Source organism: Corythoichthys intestinalis, chromosome 22, assembly GCF_030265065.1.
Source record: "Corythoichthys intestinalis isolate RoL2023-P3 chromosome 22, ASM3026506v1, whole genome shotgun sequence".
Lineage (NCBI taxonomy): Eukaryota > Metazoa > Chordata > Actinopteri > Syngnathiformes > Syngnathidae > Corythoichthys > Corythoichthys intestinalis.
The window spans coordinates 357,923-379,190 of NC_080416.1; the positions used below are offsets into that span (position 1 = coordinate 357,923).

The 21,268-nt window shown below is 44.4% G+C and overlaps 1 protein-coding gene across 3 annotated transcripts in view; it reads right to left on the bottom strand.

Annotated features, from left to right (window-relative positions):
• Positions 1-20,706, bottom strand: part of thsd7aa (thrombospondin, type I, domain containing 7Aa) — a 49,554-nt gene extending 28,848 nt beyond the window's left edge. For all 3 annotated transcript variants that reach the window (XR_009061888.1, XM_057828156.1, XM_057828157.1), the window contains exons 1-2: positions 20,335-20,706; positions 748-1,816 (exon numbers count right to left, since the gene is read on the bottom strand). Coding sequence is in view for 2 of the 3 variants with exons in the window: in XM_057828156.1 (XP_057684139.1) it covers positions 748-1,816; positions 20,335-20,473 (1,208 nt within the window). In the remaining variant the exon portion in view is untranslated. The remainder of the gene's footprint in view (positions 1-747; positions 1,817-20,334) is intronic.
• Between the last annotated feature and the right edge of the window lie 562 nt (positions 20,707-21,268).

Sequence of the window (21,268 nt, forward strand, 5' to 3'; positions counted from 1 at the left end):
TAATGATAATAATAATATCTGTAATAATGTAACGAATGGGGTTCTAATGTGGTGGACTTTTTTTCCTGTACCTAAACGCACCGCGGGGCTGTGACGGTGAGCAAGAGAGCGCTATTTTACTTTCTGTTTCGATCTTAGGCGTCAACAGCAGTGGACACCAGGTGAGTTGATGGAATAAATGATTAGAAACCTGACGAAGTTGGCGATTTCTTTGGTGGTGAAGAATTGTCACCTTAACATATAAAGACTGACAAACGGAGGAGGACCGCGGGCCGAGATCGACATTCTACGGCCCAGTTCATGGATGCACGCACCATGCTTATAATTTGCTATCATTCACATCTTCATTTCAATGGTAAGCCTCACCTTTTTCTCCCTCCACCTGCCTTTTTGGTTCCAGTGTTGATTTCTCTCACATGAAAATTAGCCGTGTGTCCGTCTTCCGGCAAAACAGACTGCGACGCTGTCAAAAATCGTCGTATTTCGAGCACGTCGTCAGATGTAGAAACAACTGGCGAGTCAAATTTTACGTCGGAAGTCGAAAAGATGGCGTGTCAAAGCGATCGTATGTCGAGGTACCGCTGTATTTTAAGCCAAAAACTGCCATTAACGGCTCTCGACGTCGGATCCATTTTGAATGGGAGGGGCGAACGAACAAATGTAACTACGGACACGAAATGTGGGTTGCGTGTGACCCACGAACCAAAATGAGTGTGACACCCCTGTTCTAGAATAAATGGCTCTTACCTTAGAGCTTCAACACTCCCGCTCCTGTGCACACAGGTGACTTCTCTTGTCTGGTAACCGATTTGCAGATCCCAGAACTTTCCTCCGGGGCGATTCTGGCGGTTTCTGTTGCGTTTCTTTTTGATAAGTTCTCTGGTCTCCGGATCTTTGACCTTACCCCTCTCTCGGACTTTAATTTTCTCTCGTTTTTCTTTGTTTTTAACCTTTCTCTGTCGGGGGGGCCGGTCTGCCTGACGAGAAGGTCTGTCTGGTTTCCTGTTCACCTTGCCCAATTTCCTGTTGGACTTTAGTGGTTTGTCTCCATCTCTTGCAAGTTCGTCCCCCTTGTCTCTGCTCTGTTTGTCCCTTCTTTTAGACTGTTTTTTCCCCTGTCTTTTTGCTAACTTTTCACTTTCTCCGGACGGCTCGTCACTCTCACGTGTCGGCTCGTCCGTATGTCTGGCCTGCCTCGCGACCGGCACGGAGCACGGCCCCCAGGATCCGACCCGCAGACTATACTGGCTCTCTTCCCCTTCGCACGATCCCGGTTGGCACGTCTGAAACTCCGTTAGGTTTAAGCAGGCCGCCCCGTTAAACAACGGCGCCGCGAGAACGACGCGAATTCTGTTCTGTAAGCCCATCCCGCAAGTTTTAGAACAGGGCGTCCACGGACTAAACTCTGACAACACACAATCCCGAGGACACGGGATGAGACAGGCCTGCTCCAGACGGGGTTTGGGTTCAAAGTATTCACAGATGGCGTCCTCCGCCGGCTCACCGTTAGCTTTCTGGACACATCCTACCTCGCGGGTCTGTATCCCCTCCTCGCCCCGAGTGCACACGGTGGGCCGTGGCACCCCCGCGCTGCGCATTGACACGGGAACGCATTGGTTCCACGCGCCCAGTTGCCAGTCATACAAGTCTTTGTGCCAGTCGCACACTCTAAAACAGATTTGTTGGTTGTTGGGCCGTTCTGACTGGTCGCAGTTGGTGTGGAGAGTGGTCCAACCTTCAGAGTGAGCGCACCATACTGCTCTGCTTTGGCTGCCGCCGGGGCCGCACTCGCTGCCCATGCATCGACCCCATGGACCTGAAAGATGAAGAAAAATGGTCATGAAATGTGGTGGCTAACTTTCAAGGGTGAACGTCTCGGTAAATCAACACTTTAGTTAGTTTTAGTTTTAGTTTTTAGTTTAGTTTAGTTTTGTTTTGTTTTTTTTTACTACTAGTCGGCAGAGGTGGGCGGTAACGCTTTACATTTCACTCCATAACATTTGCTGAGAGTAGTTTTAGCAGGCCACACTTTTTACTTAAGTACATTTGTAAAAATGAAACGCTACTCTTTTGCCATTACTTTGGGCTACACTTGAGTCCTTACATTATTCCTCTTTATCTTCTTTATGCCAGAGATGCTATGATCACGCCGGCCTTTTCATTCACTTGACGTCTTTAAAAAAAACAACAAAAAAAAGAAACTATTTAACATAGCAACAAGACTCGAAAGCACCGGTTTCAACCAAGTTTTTATATAGCACTGATAAACCGCAGGTGATTGTTTTCATTTCATGGTAGGAAATATACAGTGCCTTGCAAAAGTATTCGGCCCCCTTGAATCTTGCAACCTTTCGCCACATTTCAGGCTTCAAACATAAAGATATGAATTTTAATTTTTTTGTCAAGAATCAACAACAAGTGGGACACAATCGTGAAGTGGAACAACATTTATTGGATAATTTAAACTTTTTTAACAAATAAAAAACTGAAACGTGGGGCGTGCAATATTATTCGGCCCCTTTACTTTCAGTGCAGCAAACTCACTCCAGAAGTTCAGTGAGGATCTCTGAATGATCCAATGTTGTCCTAAATGACCGATGATGATAAATAGAATCCACCTGTGTGTAATCAAGTCTCCGTATAAATGCACCTGCCCTGTGATAGTGACAGGGTTTTGTTTAAAGTGCAGAGAGCATTATGAAAACCAAGGAACACACCAGGCAGGTCCGAGATACTGTTGTGGAGAAGTTTAAAGCCGGATATGGATACAAAAAGATTTCCCAAGCTTTAAACATCTCAAGGAGCACTGTGCAAGCCATCATATTGAAATGGAAGGAGCATCAGACCACTGCAAATCTACCAAGACCCGACCGTCCTTCCAAACTTTCTTCTCAAACAAGGAGAAAACTGATCAGAGATGCAGCCAAGAGGCCCATGATCACTCTGGATGAACTGCAGAGATCTACAGCTGAGGTGGGAGAGTCTGTCCATAGGACAACAATCAGTCGTACACTGCACAAATCTGGCCTTTATGGAAGAGTGGCAAGAAGAAAGCCATTTCTCAAAGATATCCATAAAAAGTCTCGTTTAAAGTTTGCCACAAGCCACCTGGGAGACACACCAAACATGTGGAAGAAGGTGCTCTGGTCAGATGAAGCCAAAATTGAACTTTTGGGCCACAATGCAAAACGATATGTTTGGCGTAAAAGCAACACAGCTCATCACCCTGAACACACCATCCCCACTGTCAAACATGGTGGTGGCAGCATCATGGTTTGGGCCGGCTTTTCTTCAGCAGGGACAGGCAAGATGGTTAAAATTGACGGGAAGATGGATGCAGCCAAATACAGGAACATTCTGGAAGAAAACCTGTTGGTATCTGCACAAGACCTGAGACTGGGACGGAGATTTATCTTCCAACAGGACAATGATCCAAAACATAAAGCCAAATCTACAATGGAATGGTTAAAAAAAAAAAACGTATCCAGGTGTTAGAATGGCCAAGTCAAAGTCCAGACCTGAATCCAATCGAGAATCTGTGGAAAAAGCTGAAGACTGCTGTTCACAAACACTCTCCATCCAACCTCACTGAGCTCGAGCTGTTTTGCAAGGAAGAATGGGCAAGAATGTCAGTCTCTCGATGTGCAAAACTGATAGAAATATACCCCAAGCGACTTGCAGCTGTAATTGGAGCAAAAGGTGGCGCTACAAAGTATTAACGCAAGGGGGCCGAATAATATTGCACGCCCCACTTTTCAGTTTTTTATTTGTTAAAAGAGTTTAAATTATCCAATAAATTTTGTTCCACTTCACGATTGTGTCCCACTTGTTGTTGATTCTTGACAAAAAATTAAAATTTTATAACTTTATGTTTGAAGCCTGAAATGTGGCGAAAGGTTGCAAGGTTCAAGGGGGCCGAATACTTTTGCAAGGCACTGTATGTTCTCTACAAGAGGGCAGTCATGCTCTTTGGACAGGTGACGTTTAATTTCTGTCGATTTTTTTAGTGCACCCTTTGCTGTACACTGCTGGCCCAAAGTATTGGCACCACTGCAATTCTGTCAGATAATGCTCAATTTATCCTAGAAAATGATTGCAATTACAAATGCCTTGGTAGTAATCTCTTCATTTATTTTGCTTGAAATGAAAAAGCAAAAAAGTGAAAAATGAACAAAAAAAATAAAAAGAAATAATTATCATTTTACACAAAACTAAAAAAACGGGCCGGACAAAAGTATTGGCACCCTCAGCCTAATACTTGGTAGCACAACCTTTGGACAAAATAACAACCGCTTCCGGTATCCATCAATGAGGTTCTGACAATGCTCTGCTGCAGTTTTAGACCATTCTTCTTTGGCCAACTGCTTCAGTTTGAAGGGATTTGAAGGGTGCCCTTTTCAGATCTCTCCACAGGTGTTCTATAGGATTCAGATCTGGACTCATTGCTGGTTAATCGCCAGTGCTTTCTCCCAAACCATTTTCTAGTGCTTTTTGAAGTGTGTTTTGGGTCATTGTCCTGCTGGAAGACCCATGACCTCTGAGGGAGACCCAGCTTTCTCACACATTATGCTGCAAAATTTGTTAGTAGTCTTCAGATTTCATAATGCTATGCTCACAGTCAAGCAGTCCAGTGCCAGAATTAGCAAAGCAACCCCAAAACATCAGGGAACCTCCCTCATGTTTCACTGTGGGGACCGTGTTCTTTCCTTTGAAGGCCTCATTTTTCCCTGTAAACTCTATGTTGATGCCTTTTCCCAAAAAGCTCTACCTTTGTTTCATCTGACCTGAGAACATTCTTCCAAAACGTTTTTGGCTTTCTCAGGTAGGTTTTGGCACACTCCAGCCTGGCTTTTTTATGTCTCTGGGTCAGAAGTGGGGTCTTCCTGGGTATAGAGTCCCTTTTTCATTCAGACGCCGACGGATAGTACAGGTTGACACTGTTGTACCCTCGGACTACGGGACAGCTTGACCTTGTTTGGATGTTAGTCGAGATTCTTTATCCACCAGCCGCACAATCTCTCCTTGAAATCTCTCGTCAATTTTTCTTATCCGTCCACTTCTAGGGAGGTTAGCCTCAGTGGCGTGGGCTTTACACATATTGATGACACCGTGCACGGTAGACAAAGGAACATACAGGTTCTTGGAGATGGACTTGTAGCCTTGAGATAGCCCATGCTTCCTCCTAATTTTTCTTCTCGGGTCCTCAGACAGTTCTTTGGTCTTCTTTCTTTTCTTCATGTTCAATGTCGTACACACAAGGACACATGACAGAGGTTGAGTCAACTTTAATCCACTTTAAATGTGAGTTAGTTATTGCTACCACCTGTTATGTGCCACAGGTAAGTAACAGGTGCTGTTAATGACACAAATTAAAGAAGCATCACATGATTTTTCAAAGGGTGCCAATACTTTTTATCCGGCCCATTTTTTGGAGTTTTGATGATGATTTCATTTCCCCCCATTCTCTTTTATAAATGAAGATATTACTACCAAATCATTTGGAATTGCAATCATTTTCTGGGAGAAATTGAGCATTATCTGACAGAATTGCAGGGGTGCCAATACCTTTGGCCAGCAGTGTAGTTGATTAACCACAAATTTATAAGACTACTAATATGGGTAAGAATATTATCTGCTTTTAAAGTGGTTACCATGAAGCGAAACGTAGAAGAAGAACATTAAAATGGCAACAGTAGTAATTGTTGAAGTACAGTAGTAGGGCATCTGTATATCCTTGTGAGTGCCAGTTACATTCTCAGTCACTCACAAAATAGCTTTTTGGATCAGGGCACGTTTGACTACAGCAACCAAGTCAAAGTCTTCTGGTGGAGATTATAGCATCATGCCCTGTGGCTGACCCAACACGTTCAGCAAAGATGTCATTTTCATCACGTAATGAATGCGTTTTCAATGAACGTTCTAAAGCTCTTTGACAAGACGAGTGCTCCTTATCCAAAACTCTATGACCAAAATGTGAGCAGAAAAGTAGTGAAGAGAATGTTTTGTCACCGCTCTCTCGATGAAAAGATGGCATTATTAATGGAGTCATTCTACCAGTTCGCAGTTCCTGAACAGCCTGGCTCTGAATCGTCTCCTGCTCACCTCAATGTCTGGCAGCGTATTGGGACTGATGAATTATTCAAAGCTTGGAGAAGGCCTACTCCACGAATGTCAACACTAATCAAATGCAATATGCCACGGAGTGTTGTTTCTGTAATTGCCCAAGATGCCGTACATCTGGGAAACAACGCGTACAGTATGTGTATGTGTGTTGTTGTTGTTGGTTTTTTTTTTATTACAGCGACACACGTCCAAACCAGTTCGACTGGGTGGCAATGGGTTAAGACTTAAAAATCAATACAAAGAAAAACCCCACAAAAAATCGTGGCCGATTTCACGCGAATGAGAAAACATATTTGATTGGCTGCTTCCTCATTGTTGCTGAACCTGTGGCAGAAAGAGCAACTTCTCTGCAAGGCAAAAAGTCACAGCCTGTCTGGTCAAAACCAAGCGCGAACGCAGCATAAAAGGTGCCTATAGTCTGATAGTTTTTCCTATGGGAAACATTTAACTTTCTCATGTAAAGTTGAGATAACACACAGTACGATGGCTAAACAAGATTTTCAGATCATATGTTGGATGAGGGTTTGTTTGAGGCGAATGCTAATGGGGAATGACAAGAAGAGGAGGAAACATCTTGATGAAAAGCTCTTAATCCCGCTTAGGCCAATCCACTGGATGTCATAAAGCTTCCAGCCAGGGAACACGAGTTAGCCGAAGGAAGACGAGGGCTAATCACTAAACCACATAATGCCAACCGCACAACCTGGTATTCAACCACCCTTATCCTTAGGATACAGATCAGCCTATAGCTGCCTAATGAGAGGACGCATACAGTCCTGTAAAAAGTACTGTATGTTTAACAAAATCAAATGAATAAATTCATTTTGACTCGTGCCATTTTCATCGCATAGCAGTAATCTCTCGCACTGTGTGCCATTCTACTTCCCAAGTAGACAAGATTTGCTTGTGCAAATATAGAACTGTACAATGACAAAACAAAACCACCGAGCGGATCGGACTAAAATAGAAATGTCCCCTTGAACATGTGGTCTAAAAGTGGTTTAAATGCTTCATTTATCTTCTTCCTATTGAATGTGAAATATCCGTCCCTATTTCTGGCTTCTCTCCCTACCTTCACTTCAAAATTCTACCGATAGAGGTACAGTTGGAAATAAGTCAATGACACACAAAATACGTTTTTGGACTCTCCTCGTTTTCCAGTTCTGACATCTTCATGAGATGGTCCTCAGTTTAATTCTGAGGGGTCATTTATCACAACGGGTTTTTATAGTAGGGGTGGCACAATCCGATACTCCGTATCGGCAAACAATACGGCTATTTTTGGAGTATCGCATTCGGTCACAAGATCGGCTCCGATAGCGTGTATTCATAACCGAGGTGCTTTTAGGCTACTCTCAATCGGATTACTAGGCCAGGGCTCGGGAACCTATGGCTCGTGAGCCAGATCTGGCTCTTTTGATGGCTGCATCTGGCTCGCAGACAAATATTTAATCATTTAAAAAAAAAAAAAAAAAGTATCGTTATACTCCTTTGCGCATTGTGTGAAACAGCGACGGTCACCGGTCATACGCTGGTGTTGTGCAGTAATGAGCAGACGTGACTTTTGTGACATATGTTAACTTTTTTAATGCTCCGACAACACTCCCGCACTTCGCACTAGATGTCATCAAATTGCAACCTAGATGTTCTACGTTAGATCCCCCCGAGTCCCATGCCATTGGCTGCCTGAGCCCAGGGTGATCATGGGACGCGTAGTCCATATACTACAACCGGCGACTAGAAAGCCGGTTCGCAGTAATTTTAGTGGGAATGTGGCAAACATACATGTTGTTGTGTTTATCTACCTATTTATCTATCTATCTATCAATGGCATAGGCAAAGCAAATGAGGCAGAGGGTGTGTTCAAGTGGTGTTGCCGTATTTTGGTGCCGAAAATAGCGGCCTATGTACGCGTGTGCGTGAGATCAGGAATTAAACTCATTTCAGTTTCGTTTCCTGCGTTGTCATTTAATTTTAGAAACCCTTTTGAGAAGATGGCAAAAAGAAAAAAAGACGAGGAGTATCGTACTTTTCAGCAGGACATACTGTAGATACATGAATGCGACACCGTTTTTTTCTCTCGCTTTGGATGAGTCAACAGACGTAAGCTATTTATCGCAGTTCAGCGTGATTGCAAGGTTTTGACTATGAAAAGGACAACAAGAGGGGAGGATTATTACAAATCCTTCACTGAGTTCGGTAAAGAAAAAAAATCTACCGATAAACTTGTTTCTGTGTGCACTGATGGTGCTCCGTGCATAAGTTTCTCAACGCCTGCAAATATCAACCAGACTGCAAAACCATGCAGCACTAGAATTTGCATCAATGGTAAGAAATACTCCTCATTGATTAGCCACAGCATAACTATGTTATTCAAAAGAATTCAGAGACTTATTGTACTTTAAAAGTGTTCAAATGACACAAAATGCACACATTACTTGTATTTTTAGTTTTAAACATATTGTATGGTTCTCACGGAATTACATTTAAAAATATGTGGTGTTCATGGCTCTCTCAGCCAAAAAGGTTCCCGACCCCTGCACTAGGCAAATATCTCGGCTGAGAGAGATTACTGCTCTTTAGAAACTAGTGATGGTTACTTAGCATCGTGTAGTATTCTTGAGGAGTAAACCAGCAGAGCTCGCTTTAAACACCCCCCCAAAAAAAAAAAAGATTTTACTGGTTTAAAAATATATGTATTGGATGGGCACTGGCAAAACAGCTTGAAAAAAAAAAACGGCTTGGATGTCAAAAATCAGCATCCCTTATGTGGTCCTGAACCATCAACATACTAAAGTGAGACTGAAATTCAATTGAAATGGCTGTGCTTACTGAATCGTTGGTTGGAGTTGAAATGAGACATAATGCACTGTAATGTAACATGGGTTAAGATTCCCTGATTTTAGCCAGTACTTGTTTTTCCCACGCTCCCTGAATGCACCACAGCACATGACAAGTCACATTACACCAATTATCCAATCACCAGTCACCTAGGCACTATATGAGCTTCCTTGACTCCTCTCCTCTCAGTCGTGTGGGAGAGAAGCCAAGGAGCAACAGCTGCAGGTCAGTCTCAAACACTTTTTGATGCATCCAACCAATTGTTTCAAACTTGTTAAAGGCTGTTTTATAACTTATAGAACCAGACCTTTTAGTTGTGTTGGGGATCTGTTAGTGTGAGTGCTCAACTACATCCAAGTGAACTGGTGAGTCTGAATTTTTTCTGTTTAGCGAATTAGCCACCATGCTAAATTAGGCTAGGTTATGTGATTTTCTGTGCCCGTTGGTGATTTTTTTGTATTTCTGTATGTTAGCATGCTAATGCTAACATGCTAATGCTAACATGTGAAAACTTTTGCATTTTCATGTTTGTTGGTGCTTTATGATGGTATTCTGTTGTGTTAGCATTCTGGGGCTAATGCGCTAATGCTAACATATTATTGCATTTTTTTTCAATTGTTTAATTGGGTTGGTTGGTCCATACAGGCCAGGTGGTCCTACCCTGCCTTGGGACCACTCCAACAAACAGATGGCGAGCTAGAACTTGCGCCAGGAGCCTGACGGTTCTCTTTTTCCTTGTCTTCAAACCAAGTCAGGGTCTGGTAGGAGGCTTAGCAGCCTGTTTTTCCTCTCCCCACTACTCGGGTCAAGCATTTCAAATACCCATTCAACTTGTGACCAATAAAGCAGCGCTAATGGACACTCACCTTGTATCGCCATAAACTGAAGCCATTCATCTCTTGACTGTTCGTAACTTACGAACGGCGGGGTGGGGAAAGTTGGGATTTTGTCTACCTGTTGATCAACTGTAAATTGTGTACACACTGGTATTTTGCAAATATTTGTTTATTTTTTGTGTCACTTTTTGTAAAATACATATTTCACTCAAACCAACTCTGTCTGTCTTTATTCATTGCCGGTGCCCTCTAGTAGCCGAACTAGATCTTCTTGATTTGCCCACTAATTTGTCACCTCAGTGGTGCCCTTAACACGGCTCATACTTGTTACATTTCTTGGCGAGCTAGCCAGGAGGGCAGTTGTGCAGTGAATATTGGCTGTATTCAGTCTCACCAGTTCATTTTGACACAATGGAATTGTTTGATAAATTTGAGGTCAAAATCCCAAATGCAGTTCTAACACATGGGGCAACAGATTCCTCTTCATGCGACGAGATCGTTGATTTCCTTTCGCAGTATGGCGAGGTCAGACAAAATGTCGTCATTGAAAATACTGCAACCGATTTCGATAACTGCATTGTAGTTGAATTCAAGTCCGGTTTAGCTTTGCAAAAGTTATCCCACTCACTGCCATACACATATACTTCAGAGTCTGGTGCAAAATTTTATATCGAGAGCTTATCAGACGTATACACATCCAAGATTTGTGGTTCAAAAACACGGTCACTAATGGTGGAATTCAGGAATGTTGCAAGGTTGTCTGGAAAGCATTACGTGGAGATTCTTCAGGAGATGATGGAGCAGATCAGTCAATCCGTACCAGAAATTCATCGTCCTGTTCCACCCAGCATTGCTTCAAGCACAGCACACCCCCCGGCGCTAGCATCTGACATGGCAGATAACAAAACTAATCCCTCTCCACCTTCGTCCACGGCTGGTGCGGGCATAAAGAGAGAAGAGAGGTCTACAATCCACATGGCGCAGAGTGACCTAAACCCTCCGGAAGTCCAGCGTTACGTTGTGGAACACGTGGTAAGAAGCGGAGACAGCTCGTCGCATCGACTGAGGACTTTCTCCGGGAAAGTGCCAAGGCCAGCGCATGAGATGGACTATGACACGTGGCAGTCTGGTGTCGAGTTGATCTGCAAGGACCCTTCCATCTCTGACTTGCAGCGCACCCGGCTAATTCGTGACAGTCTGTTGCCACCTGCAGCCGATATTGTGAAACATCTGAGCCTTGACACTGCTCCTGAGGTCTATGTACAGCAACTCAACTCTGCATATGGTGTGGTGCAGGACGGTGACGAACTGTACGCGAAGTTCCTCGATACCTACCAGGATGCTGGCGAAAAACCATCTACGTACCTGCAACGTCTTCAGGTCACATTGCAGCACGCCGTGAGGCGAGGAGGAGTTCCGGTGAGAGATGTGGACAAGTGCTTGTTGACTCAATTCTGTCGGGGCTGTTGGGACAATAATCTCATCGTGGAACTACAGCTAAAACAGAAGAAGAGTTGCCCACCTTCTTTTGCTGAGTTCCTTCTCCTGCTTCGTACAGAGGAGGACCAAGACTCGGCAAAGGCAGTTCGGATGCAGCAGCACCTGGGTGTTACGAAGCAGAAAGTTTCCAGCCACACCCAGCTTGTACGCACAGAGCCAGAAACCAGCATGTGTACTGCACTAATGACAATGACCAAGCAGCTGTCTGAACAAATGTCAGCTATTCAAAAGCAACTGGCGTTGTTAACAGCAAGTCAGACCCAGAACACTCCCTCTGCTGCAAAGGCTTTCAACCCACCAAAAGCTGGCAACTCGAAAGCTTCTTCAAAGCCCGGATTTTGTTTCCGCTGTGGAGAGGATGGCCACATGAAGCCACAATGTCAGAACGCCCCGAATTCATCACTGGTAAGCGCCAAAAGGAAACGATTCAACAGTCAACAAAAGTGGCAGAAACCAAGCGCTTCTGGACATTTAAACTAATCTCAGCTCCTGTTGAGGGACAATCAGGAGCTGTGCCGGACAAACTCTGTCCCGCTGAGAAACCTGTCCAGTGTGCGGAAATGCAGTCCAACCTGCGATCGAAGAAACGACCACCAAAGGGGTTGATTGGTTCCAGATGTACAGCGGAAGTCAACATTGCTGGCCAAGCTTCTTCATGTATTCTTGATACAGGATCACAAGTGACCACAATCCCAGTGTCGTTTTATAATAACTACCTGTCAGACAAACCCATTCATTCTCTGAACGAACTTCTTCATATTGAAGGTGCAGCAGGTCAAAGTGTTCCATATCTGGGTTATGTTGACACTACAGTAACATTCCCAGCAGACTTTCTTGGTACCACTTTTGAAATTCAAACTCTGGCACTAGTAGTTCCAGATGTCAAACTTGGTTCTCCCTCTTCCGTTCTGATTGGCATGAACACTCTTGAAGTGCTCTATGACATGTTCTGCAGCAGTGAGTCTTCAACCTTTCAGCCCAGCTCTCATGGCTACAGGGTTATCCTTCAAACCCTCCAGCTGAGACATCAGAACACTTCTCAGAACAATATTGGACTCGTCAAGCTCTGCAGCAACACCCCAGTGCTCGTTCCAGCAAGTCGCACTGTGGTGATTGAAGGCTCAGCGAAGGTGTCCGTTCCAACAACCAACCAGTCTGTAGTCATTCAGCACCCGGTTTCAGGCCTGCCGGGTGGCTTGTGTGTAAGCAGCAGCTTGGTTGCCCTACCACCTTACTCATCTAATAACATTCCAGTGGTGGTGACGAATGAATCAGAGCAGGATATTTACATCCCTCCATGCTCAGTGATTGCAGACATCGACAGCTATAACTGCATCGTCTCGGACCACCATGTCGCTAGTAAACCTCCAAAGAGCTCGACTCCACTCTCCTTCAATTTTGGCGAGAGTCCAATTCCACCCGAATGGCAAGAGCGAATTACAGCCAAACTGAATGCCATGCCGGAAGTATTCTCACACCATGACCTTGATTTTGGCTGCACCAATCAGGTTAAACATCACATCAACCTCCACGACAATACACCCTTCAAACATCGTGCACGGCCCATCCACCCAAACGACATTGAAGCAGTTCGGAAGCATCTCCATGAACTGCTTGATACCGGTGTGATTAGAGAGTCGGAGTCCTCATTCTCTTCTCCCATCGTGGTGGTGAAAAAGAAAAATGGAGACATCCGGCTGTGTATTGACTACAGAAAACTGAATTTACAGACCATAAAAGATGCATACCCATTGCCAAACCTCGAAGAATCCTTTTCTGCACTTAGTGGCGCAAAGTGGTTCTCAGTTCTCGACCTCAAGTCGGGATACTACCAGATCGAGATGCATGAAGAGGATAAGGCCAAAACCGCCTTTGTCACACCCCTGGGCTTCTGGGAATTTAACAGAATGCCCCAGGGTGTTACGAATGCTCCCTCAACATTTCAACGGTTGATGGAAAAGTGCATGGGTAGTCTGCATCTGAAAGAGGTCCTGGTATTCATTGATGATCTTATCATATTTTCAAATACACTTGAGGAGCATGAACAACGTCTACTGAAAGTGCTAAACAAGCTCAAGCAGTATGGGCTTAAACTGTCCCCCGAAAAGTGCAAGTTCCTGCAAACATCTGTCCGTTACTTGGGACATGTGGTGTCGGAGAAAGGCGTTGAGACGGATCCTGACAAGGTCGCCGCTTTGAAATCCTGGCCAGTTCCGCACAACCTTAAGACCTTGCGGTCCTTCCTTGGTTTCGCCGGCTACTACCGACGGTTCATTGAGGGGTATGCCGGCATTGTGAAGCCACTCAACGACCTCACCCGTGGTTATCCATCAACACGGAAGGGAGCATCGAAGAACAAAGCCTCCACTCCATCCTTCGACCCAAAGCAACCTTTTGATGCTCGATGGACTCCTTCATGCCAGCAAGCGTTCTCCACGCTCATTGAAAAACTTACCAGTGCTCCTGTGTTGGGATTTGCCAATCCATCACTACCATACATACTCCACACAGATGCCAGCACTACAGGGCTCGGAGCAGCCCTTTACCAGGACCAGGAGGGACAACTAAGGGTAATTGCCTTTGCAAGCAGAGGGTTGTCGCAAAGTGAATCCCGTTACCCAGCACATAAGTTGGAATTCTTAGCACTCAAGTGGAGTGTAACAGAAAAGTTCCAGGATTACCTCTATGGTGCTAATTTCACTGTAGTCACAGACAGCAACCCCCTTACATACCTCCTGACCACAGCAAAGCTGGATGCCACCAGCCATCGTTGGCTTGCAGCTCTTTCAACATTTTCCTTTAAGATTCAGTACAGAGCTGGCAAGCAGAACTTGGATGCTGACGCACTCTCCCGACGCCCACACGACAGTGTAACTTCGGAAACTGAACAAAAAGATCAGGATCTCCTTAACCACTTTGTTCAGCAACGTCTGGTCACCATCGGTGAAAATGACTTATCCTCTGAGGTGGTTGAAGCTGTATGTCTGAGTAGCCTTGTCCGTTCATTGGCTGATACCACTCTCGTTGAGTCACTCTCGTTAAACATCACTGCTGATGTGCTTCCTGAAATATTCACGGAAGGTTCAAATGGCCTGCCCATTGTTCCTGTGTTGTCACAAACTGACCTCCAAGATAAGCAAAGGGCAGATCCAGCCCTTCGTGAAACCATCTACCAGCTGGAAACTGGCGAAAAGATACCACCTACAGCTCGGGAAGAGATTCCACACTTACCCCTTCTCCTGAGAGAGTTACCCAAGCTGGAGCTTCTTGATGGTATTCTGTACAGGAAGAGAAGGGAAAACGATCACCCATCTTATCAGTTGGTTTTGCCAGAAGAACTTCGACCTACTGTTCTCCAGAGTCTGCATGACGATATGGGTCATATGGGAATTGAGCGAACCCTTGATCTCGTACGCTCAAGATTTTATTGGCCCCGAATGGCTGCTGATGTGGAGCACAAGATTAAAACTTGTGGCCGCTGTGTTAGACGCAAAGCATTGCCTGAGAAGGCTGCGCCTCTCGTCAACATCCGAACATCTCGACCATTAGAACTCCTCTGCATGGATTTCCTTTCCTTGGAGCCTGACACCAGCAACACCAAGGACATTCTGGTATTGACAGATCACTTTACCAAGTTTGCTGTGGCCATACCAACGCCAAATCAGAAGGCACGAACTGTGGCAAAGAGTCTATGGGACAATTTCATTGTGTATTATGGGATCCCTGAGAGGCTACACACAGACCAAGGCCCAGATTTCGAATCCAAACTGATCCGTGAACTGTGTACAGTGGCTGGCATACAGAAAGGTCACACAACACCTTATCATCCTCGAGGAAATCCAGTTGAGCGATTCAATAGAACTTTACTCAACATGCTGGGAACTCTGGAGACAAAACAAAAGTCCAAATGGAGAGAGTATGTCAAGCCATTGGTCCATGCATACAATTGCACCAAAACCGAAGTAACAGGATTCACGCCTTATGAATTAATGTTTGGGCGATCTCCTCGGTTACCTGTGGATCTGGCTTTTGGGTTGCCACTGCTTGATGCGAAGCCTCAACCTCTCTCTCAATATGTCCATGATCTGAAGCAAAGGTTGGAAGAAAGTTACAGAATTGCTTCAAGGCATGCAGCCAAAAATGCAGAAAGGAACAAGGTTCGCTTCGATCAACGCATTACACCATCCAAGCTTGAGCTGGGGGATCATGTTCTAGTGCGAAATGTACGACTTAGAGGCAAGCACAAGCTTGCTGATAAATGGGAACAAGACATATTTGAGGTGGTGAAGCAACCTGGAGACCTTCCAGTGTACGTCGTCAAACCTGTGAACAAAGATGGCCCCATTCGCACTTTACATCGGGACCTTCTCCTCCCTTGCGGGTTTCTCCCTGTGACAGTCCCATCAGAGGAGGTAGTTCCCGTACCGGAACCTCGAATGACTCGTCAAAGGTCAAGAGCGCAACCTCGGTCCGACGACGACTCTGTAGTTGAAGAGGAAGTGGTGGTGGACCCACCGACCAATTACAGTCTGGATCCAATTACATTTTCAGTGGAGAGAGTTCGTACTCCAACGGAGTTGCCATGCTGCAGCACACAGCTGTCTATGCCAGAGCCCATGCATGCCACTGAACACACTCCCCTACCTGATCCTGTGGAAGACTTACCTGGTCCTGGTTGTCCGCCGCTCCTTGATGTCCCTCTCGACGATGATGTTTCTGAAGAAGAGGATGAACATCCAGGATTGAATCTGCCTGAGCCGCAAAATCTTGGGTGTGTATCTGACTTACCTGACACTGAGCCCGTTCTTAGACGCTCAAGTCGTCATAGGTCACCTCCTAAGAGGCTGGCATATGCTTCTTTAGGAAACCCATTAATTTCTGTTGTTCAGTCTTTGTTACATAGTCTGTCTGATTCTATGGGTGCTTTAACCGACACTAGTACTTCCGTTGTCCAGGTCGTTTAAGTACCTCTTGCAATGGGACTTGCAAGGTTTAGGGGGGGAGGGTGTAACATGGGTTAAGATTCCCTGATTTTAGCCAGTACTTGTTTTTCCCACGCTCCCTGAATGCACCACAGCACATGACAAGTCACATTACACCAATTATCCAATCACCAGTCACCTAGGCACTATATGAGCTTCCTTGACTCCTCTCCTCTCAGTCGTGTGGGAGAGAAGCCAAGGAGCAACAGCTGCAGGTCAGTCTCAAACACTTTTTGATGCATCCAACCAATTGTTTCAAACTTGTTAAAGGCTGTTTTATAACTTATAGAACCAGACCTTTTAGTTGTGTTGGGGATCTGTTAGTGTGAGTGCTCAACTACATCCAAGTGAACTGGTGAGTCTGAATTTTTTCTGTTTAGCGAATTAGCCACCATGCTAAATTAGGCTAGGTTATGTGATTTTCTGTGCCCGTTGGTGATTTTTTTGTATTTCTGTATGTTAGCATGCTAATGCTAACATGCTAATGCTAACATGTGAAAACTTTTGCATTTTCATGTTTGTTGGTGCTTTATGATGGTATTCTGTTGTGTTAGCATTCTGGGGCTAATGCGCTAATGCTAACATATTATTGCATTTTTTTTCAATTGTTTAATTGGGTTGGTTGGTCCATACAGGCCAGGTGGTCCTACCCTGCCTTGGGACCACTCCAACAAACAGATGGCGAGCTAGAACTTGCGCCAGGAGCCTGACGGTTCTCTTTTTCCTTGTCTTCAAACCAAGTCAGGGTCTGGTAGGAGGCTTAGCAGCCTGTTTTTCCTCTCCCCACTACTCGGGTCAAGCATTTCAAATACCCATTCAACTTGTGACCAATAAAGCAGCGCTAATGGACACTCACCTTGTATCGCCATAAACTGAAGCCATTCATCTCTTGACTGTTCGTAACTTACGAACGGCGGGGTGGGGAAAGTTGGGATTTTGTCTACCTGTTGATCAACTGTAAATTGTGTACACACTGGTATTTTGCAAATATTTGTTTATTTTTTGTGTCACTTTTTGTAAAATACATATTTCACTCAAACCAACTCTGTCTGTCTTTATTCATTGCCGGTGCCCTCTAGTAGCCGAACTAGATCTTCTTGATTTGCCCACTAATTTGTCACCTCAGTGGTGCCCTTAACACGGCTCATACTTGTTACAGTAACATGCTCCTTGTGATCAGATTGAAGTAGAGTGCAGTGCATTAGCTCTATGAGGATGCAATAATGGCAAGCAGGCCTTGGACAGAAACTCACATTAGAATGTAGGTAGACCTGGCCAAGTACATTACATTTTTTTCTCATGCATAGATTTTGGTCCTAATACTTTTCTTTAAATGTTAGTCATCATTAGAGGTGGGAATCTTTGGGCCCCTTACGATTCAGAGGCTCCGATTCGATTATAAATCGATTATTGGTTTTTATATCGTCTTTTAATGTGTTGTACATTAGTTCCAAAATTGTTCAAAAATCCTCTCAGGCTAAACCAAACTAATATTTCATTATCAAGTTAACTGTTAAAATCAGTAAATTAAATACTGTCCCCATAAAATCCCCATTCTGAATCAGCAACATTCAATTAATTTAATGATGTGAATGAACCGTTAAAATTGTTATAATTGCTATCGTTATTCCATAATTTCCCTTCTGTCTACTTTCAACATGTCAAAGTTTTAAAACTGTTTCTTCATTTAAAGATAGATTCAAGTCAAGATTTTGCCGATTTAGGTGTATTTTAGATAAAACGTTATTTAGGTTCGCTACAACAGAGCCTTCTAGAGGAGTCTACTGCTTTAAGATAGCGGCTGTTTACAACGCGGCAACTACTAAACGGCAAGTCTGTCATTTCGCATATACTTCTCTTTATATGTTTTTACGCCAGCGTCGTCTGTCATTTACCATCTAGTTCTACATATATGTGATATCTATTATAGCCGTATGTGTCCGTATGTTTTTAGCAACTAGCAACTGGGCATTGTTTGAAGCAGCTGTCGGCCGCAGTCAGGTATTATTGTTTTTTTATCTAGCGGCATGAGTTGTACATGATATTTACTCTCGGTCCGTTCCTCATTGCGTCCCGAAGACCGCGCTGACAGTATTTTAGTTCTGCTTTACCTGGTATAATTCAATCATCGGAATTTGGATGTTTGTGAATTGTTCTTGAATCGTCCACGGCCGAATCGCGAATAATCTAAGAATCGGAAATTTCGCACGCCTTTAGTCATCATGAATGAAAAACACCTTATTCTTAATAAATGACTGTTGTAATTTATGCTCGCTTACACCCTCCACCACTTTATTTTGATCCCGAATGACTTCTAAGGTGGTACTCATGGCAGAAAGTTTGAGCTCTGCCGCACTGGAAGCTGATCAGGGATCAGCTGTAATTGACCTGAATTTCCTTGCCAAGGATTCTAACCTGCTTCTGCGTTCAGAAGCACCAAGTAAAAAAAAAAAAAAAAAAAAAATTGTTGTTTTTTTTTTTTTTGCCTTGAGATATGCTTACACTGTACGTTTGTACACTTGCGCACTCCATCAAAATGCTTTAGTGTGGAAATTGCGAAGATGGGAGAAACAAGATCATACTGTAATCCCTCGTGCTTTTGTGTTCCACAGTGAGACAATGCATACTAATCCTCTCCCAAAACACATTATAGCAGATTACACATGTCAAAACAAGTCCAACATACAGTATATTGCTTATCCTTGTTGTGTTGGGAACAGTGTGACATAGACACTAGAATTGCTTTTGAAGCAGCTTTAGTCAGCAAAAACTGTAATGCATTGATTAAAGGCTAGTATTACGACTGGACATTTGATATATTGCTCGATCTCTTCAGCGAATAGCCTGTGCGACAAATGGAGTCCATTTGAGACACACAAGAGTATGTCTATAGCATATCTAGGTTAACTTTGTCCAGCCAATCTGCTACGTAGCCTTAATCGCCTCCCCTGCGTGGACTCAGGGGGAGGCACGGCCCATAATACAATAGGATTCTCCGTTATTTGCATTTGGTTCAAACAATAAAGCTTGTAGAGCAAGAAAACTGGAGTGCGATGGATTGAATTTGATCGGACATCCCTAATGTATATTTAAACAACTCTAACACTTCAGATCTTTTGTACTGTCATAATAGCGAATTGACATTGCAAAAGGTGAAAACAAAACATAACCTTCAAATTTCTACTGTTACTTAAAATATTGACAAATATGGATTTTGATCCTAGTCTCCACTGAAAGCCTTATTGATCCCACGCAGAGTAAGCCACATGACTGGAAATATATAAGCATTGATCAGCCGGTGCGAAACCAGTGCATTGATCCAGTACAACGGAGAGCGCGATTAGACTGCCGTGAAAGAGAACACCTGGATCCATAAGGGCATTCCCATATTGACAGGTTGGGGGGCGGGGCGGTGCGGTGCGGTGCGGTGCGACCGTCCTCCAACCGCTCCTCCTCCTCCCCCATGCTTTCTTCCCCTCCGTTCTGCTCACTGGAGCATGCATTGGTATTGTGTCCCTCTGACCATGTGCTCCTCTCTCATAGTGAATGAGCCTTGACTGGTGCAAGGCACCACCCAAAATAACAGGGTGATTGGCCCCTCCCTCCCTCCCAGTCCCAATAGATTGGCAGCCAATGAGTGAACTTATTTGGCCCAAAATAAAGTGGTCCGGCCCACTTGAGATCTAATTGCCATGAATGTGGCCCACGGAGCAAAATGAGTTTGACACCGCTGCTTCAGAGAGTTACAGCCCAAAGACTTTGACCACCAGTTGTGAAGCCTATTAGGATGAAGAATTACAGTATGTTTGATATAGATCTATATCCAGTGCAGTAGTAGCAATTGATATGAGCTAAACGAGCAGTAAAGAATCAAATGAAACTTTGTCTAACTGGTCCACCGGAAGGAAGATAACATTTCATTAAGAGACCATATGAAAGTTAAGCAGGGTTCCTGCACGTTGTGAAGACGTCAAATGTCAACATTTGTCCAAAACTGCTGGAGTAGTGCTGAACGGATGATTATTTGCCCGGCCCGAGACCGCATAACATACCTGTTTGCCAAATGTATCTGGGTTTGGCTGCTTGAGCATCCAATTGCCTGATGGAGAAAAAGAACAGCGCTAACCGCCAGAGCGGGGGTATCCATTTCAGCACCCCTAGCTTCCCGACAGCTCTGCTGGCCAACCCCATGGCCGCTGCGCAGAAAGCGCTCTAGTTCCCCGCGCGGTCAGAAGGATGAAAATAAGAAGCGGAGCCACGAGGTGAAAATCAACTGCGGCGTACGTGCGCGTCTTCGTATGCTTTGCTTTGGTTCGGCCCAGCGTATCCGAGGAGTGGTAATCCTCTGGTTATAGGACGGAGGAGACCGCTCGTTCGTCTCTGTGTCCCTTTCGCTCCTGGCTCCTTAATGAGAGAGAATGAGCTTTGGCACCACAACACAAGGAACAATAGATCTCTAAATCCAGCCAGCTGCTGCTGCTGCTGCTGCCGCTGCTGATGTATGCCGGCTTGATGCAGCACCTTCCTCCCTCCCTCCCTCCCTCCCTCCCTTCTTGTTCTCTCCCTCTCTCACACACACACACACACACACACACTTGCATACACGCCCACCCACTCTACACACCCTCCTCCTATAGCATCCTCTTTTTCAGATGAACTTAGACAAACTGTTTTACATTCAAGTCTAAATAGTCACAAATGTGTGAAACACAAATCTGACATTTTCATTTCCCTGACCTTCGTGATTTACAGGAGCAATATGCATACTTGTCAAGCTTGAGATTTGAAAATTTAGGAAACTTGGCAGCCAGAGCTCGCTGTTGAAGGAATAGTATTTTTTCTCGTATTTACTCTTTGACTGTGTGTATTACTCTAACACGCCTAATATATAATGAATAGCATTTATATTACGGTTTAAGAAAAAACAAGCAGAATATATTTGATATTATGAACAGTTGCACTTGGAATCATTAGAACTTGCAGCGC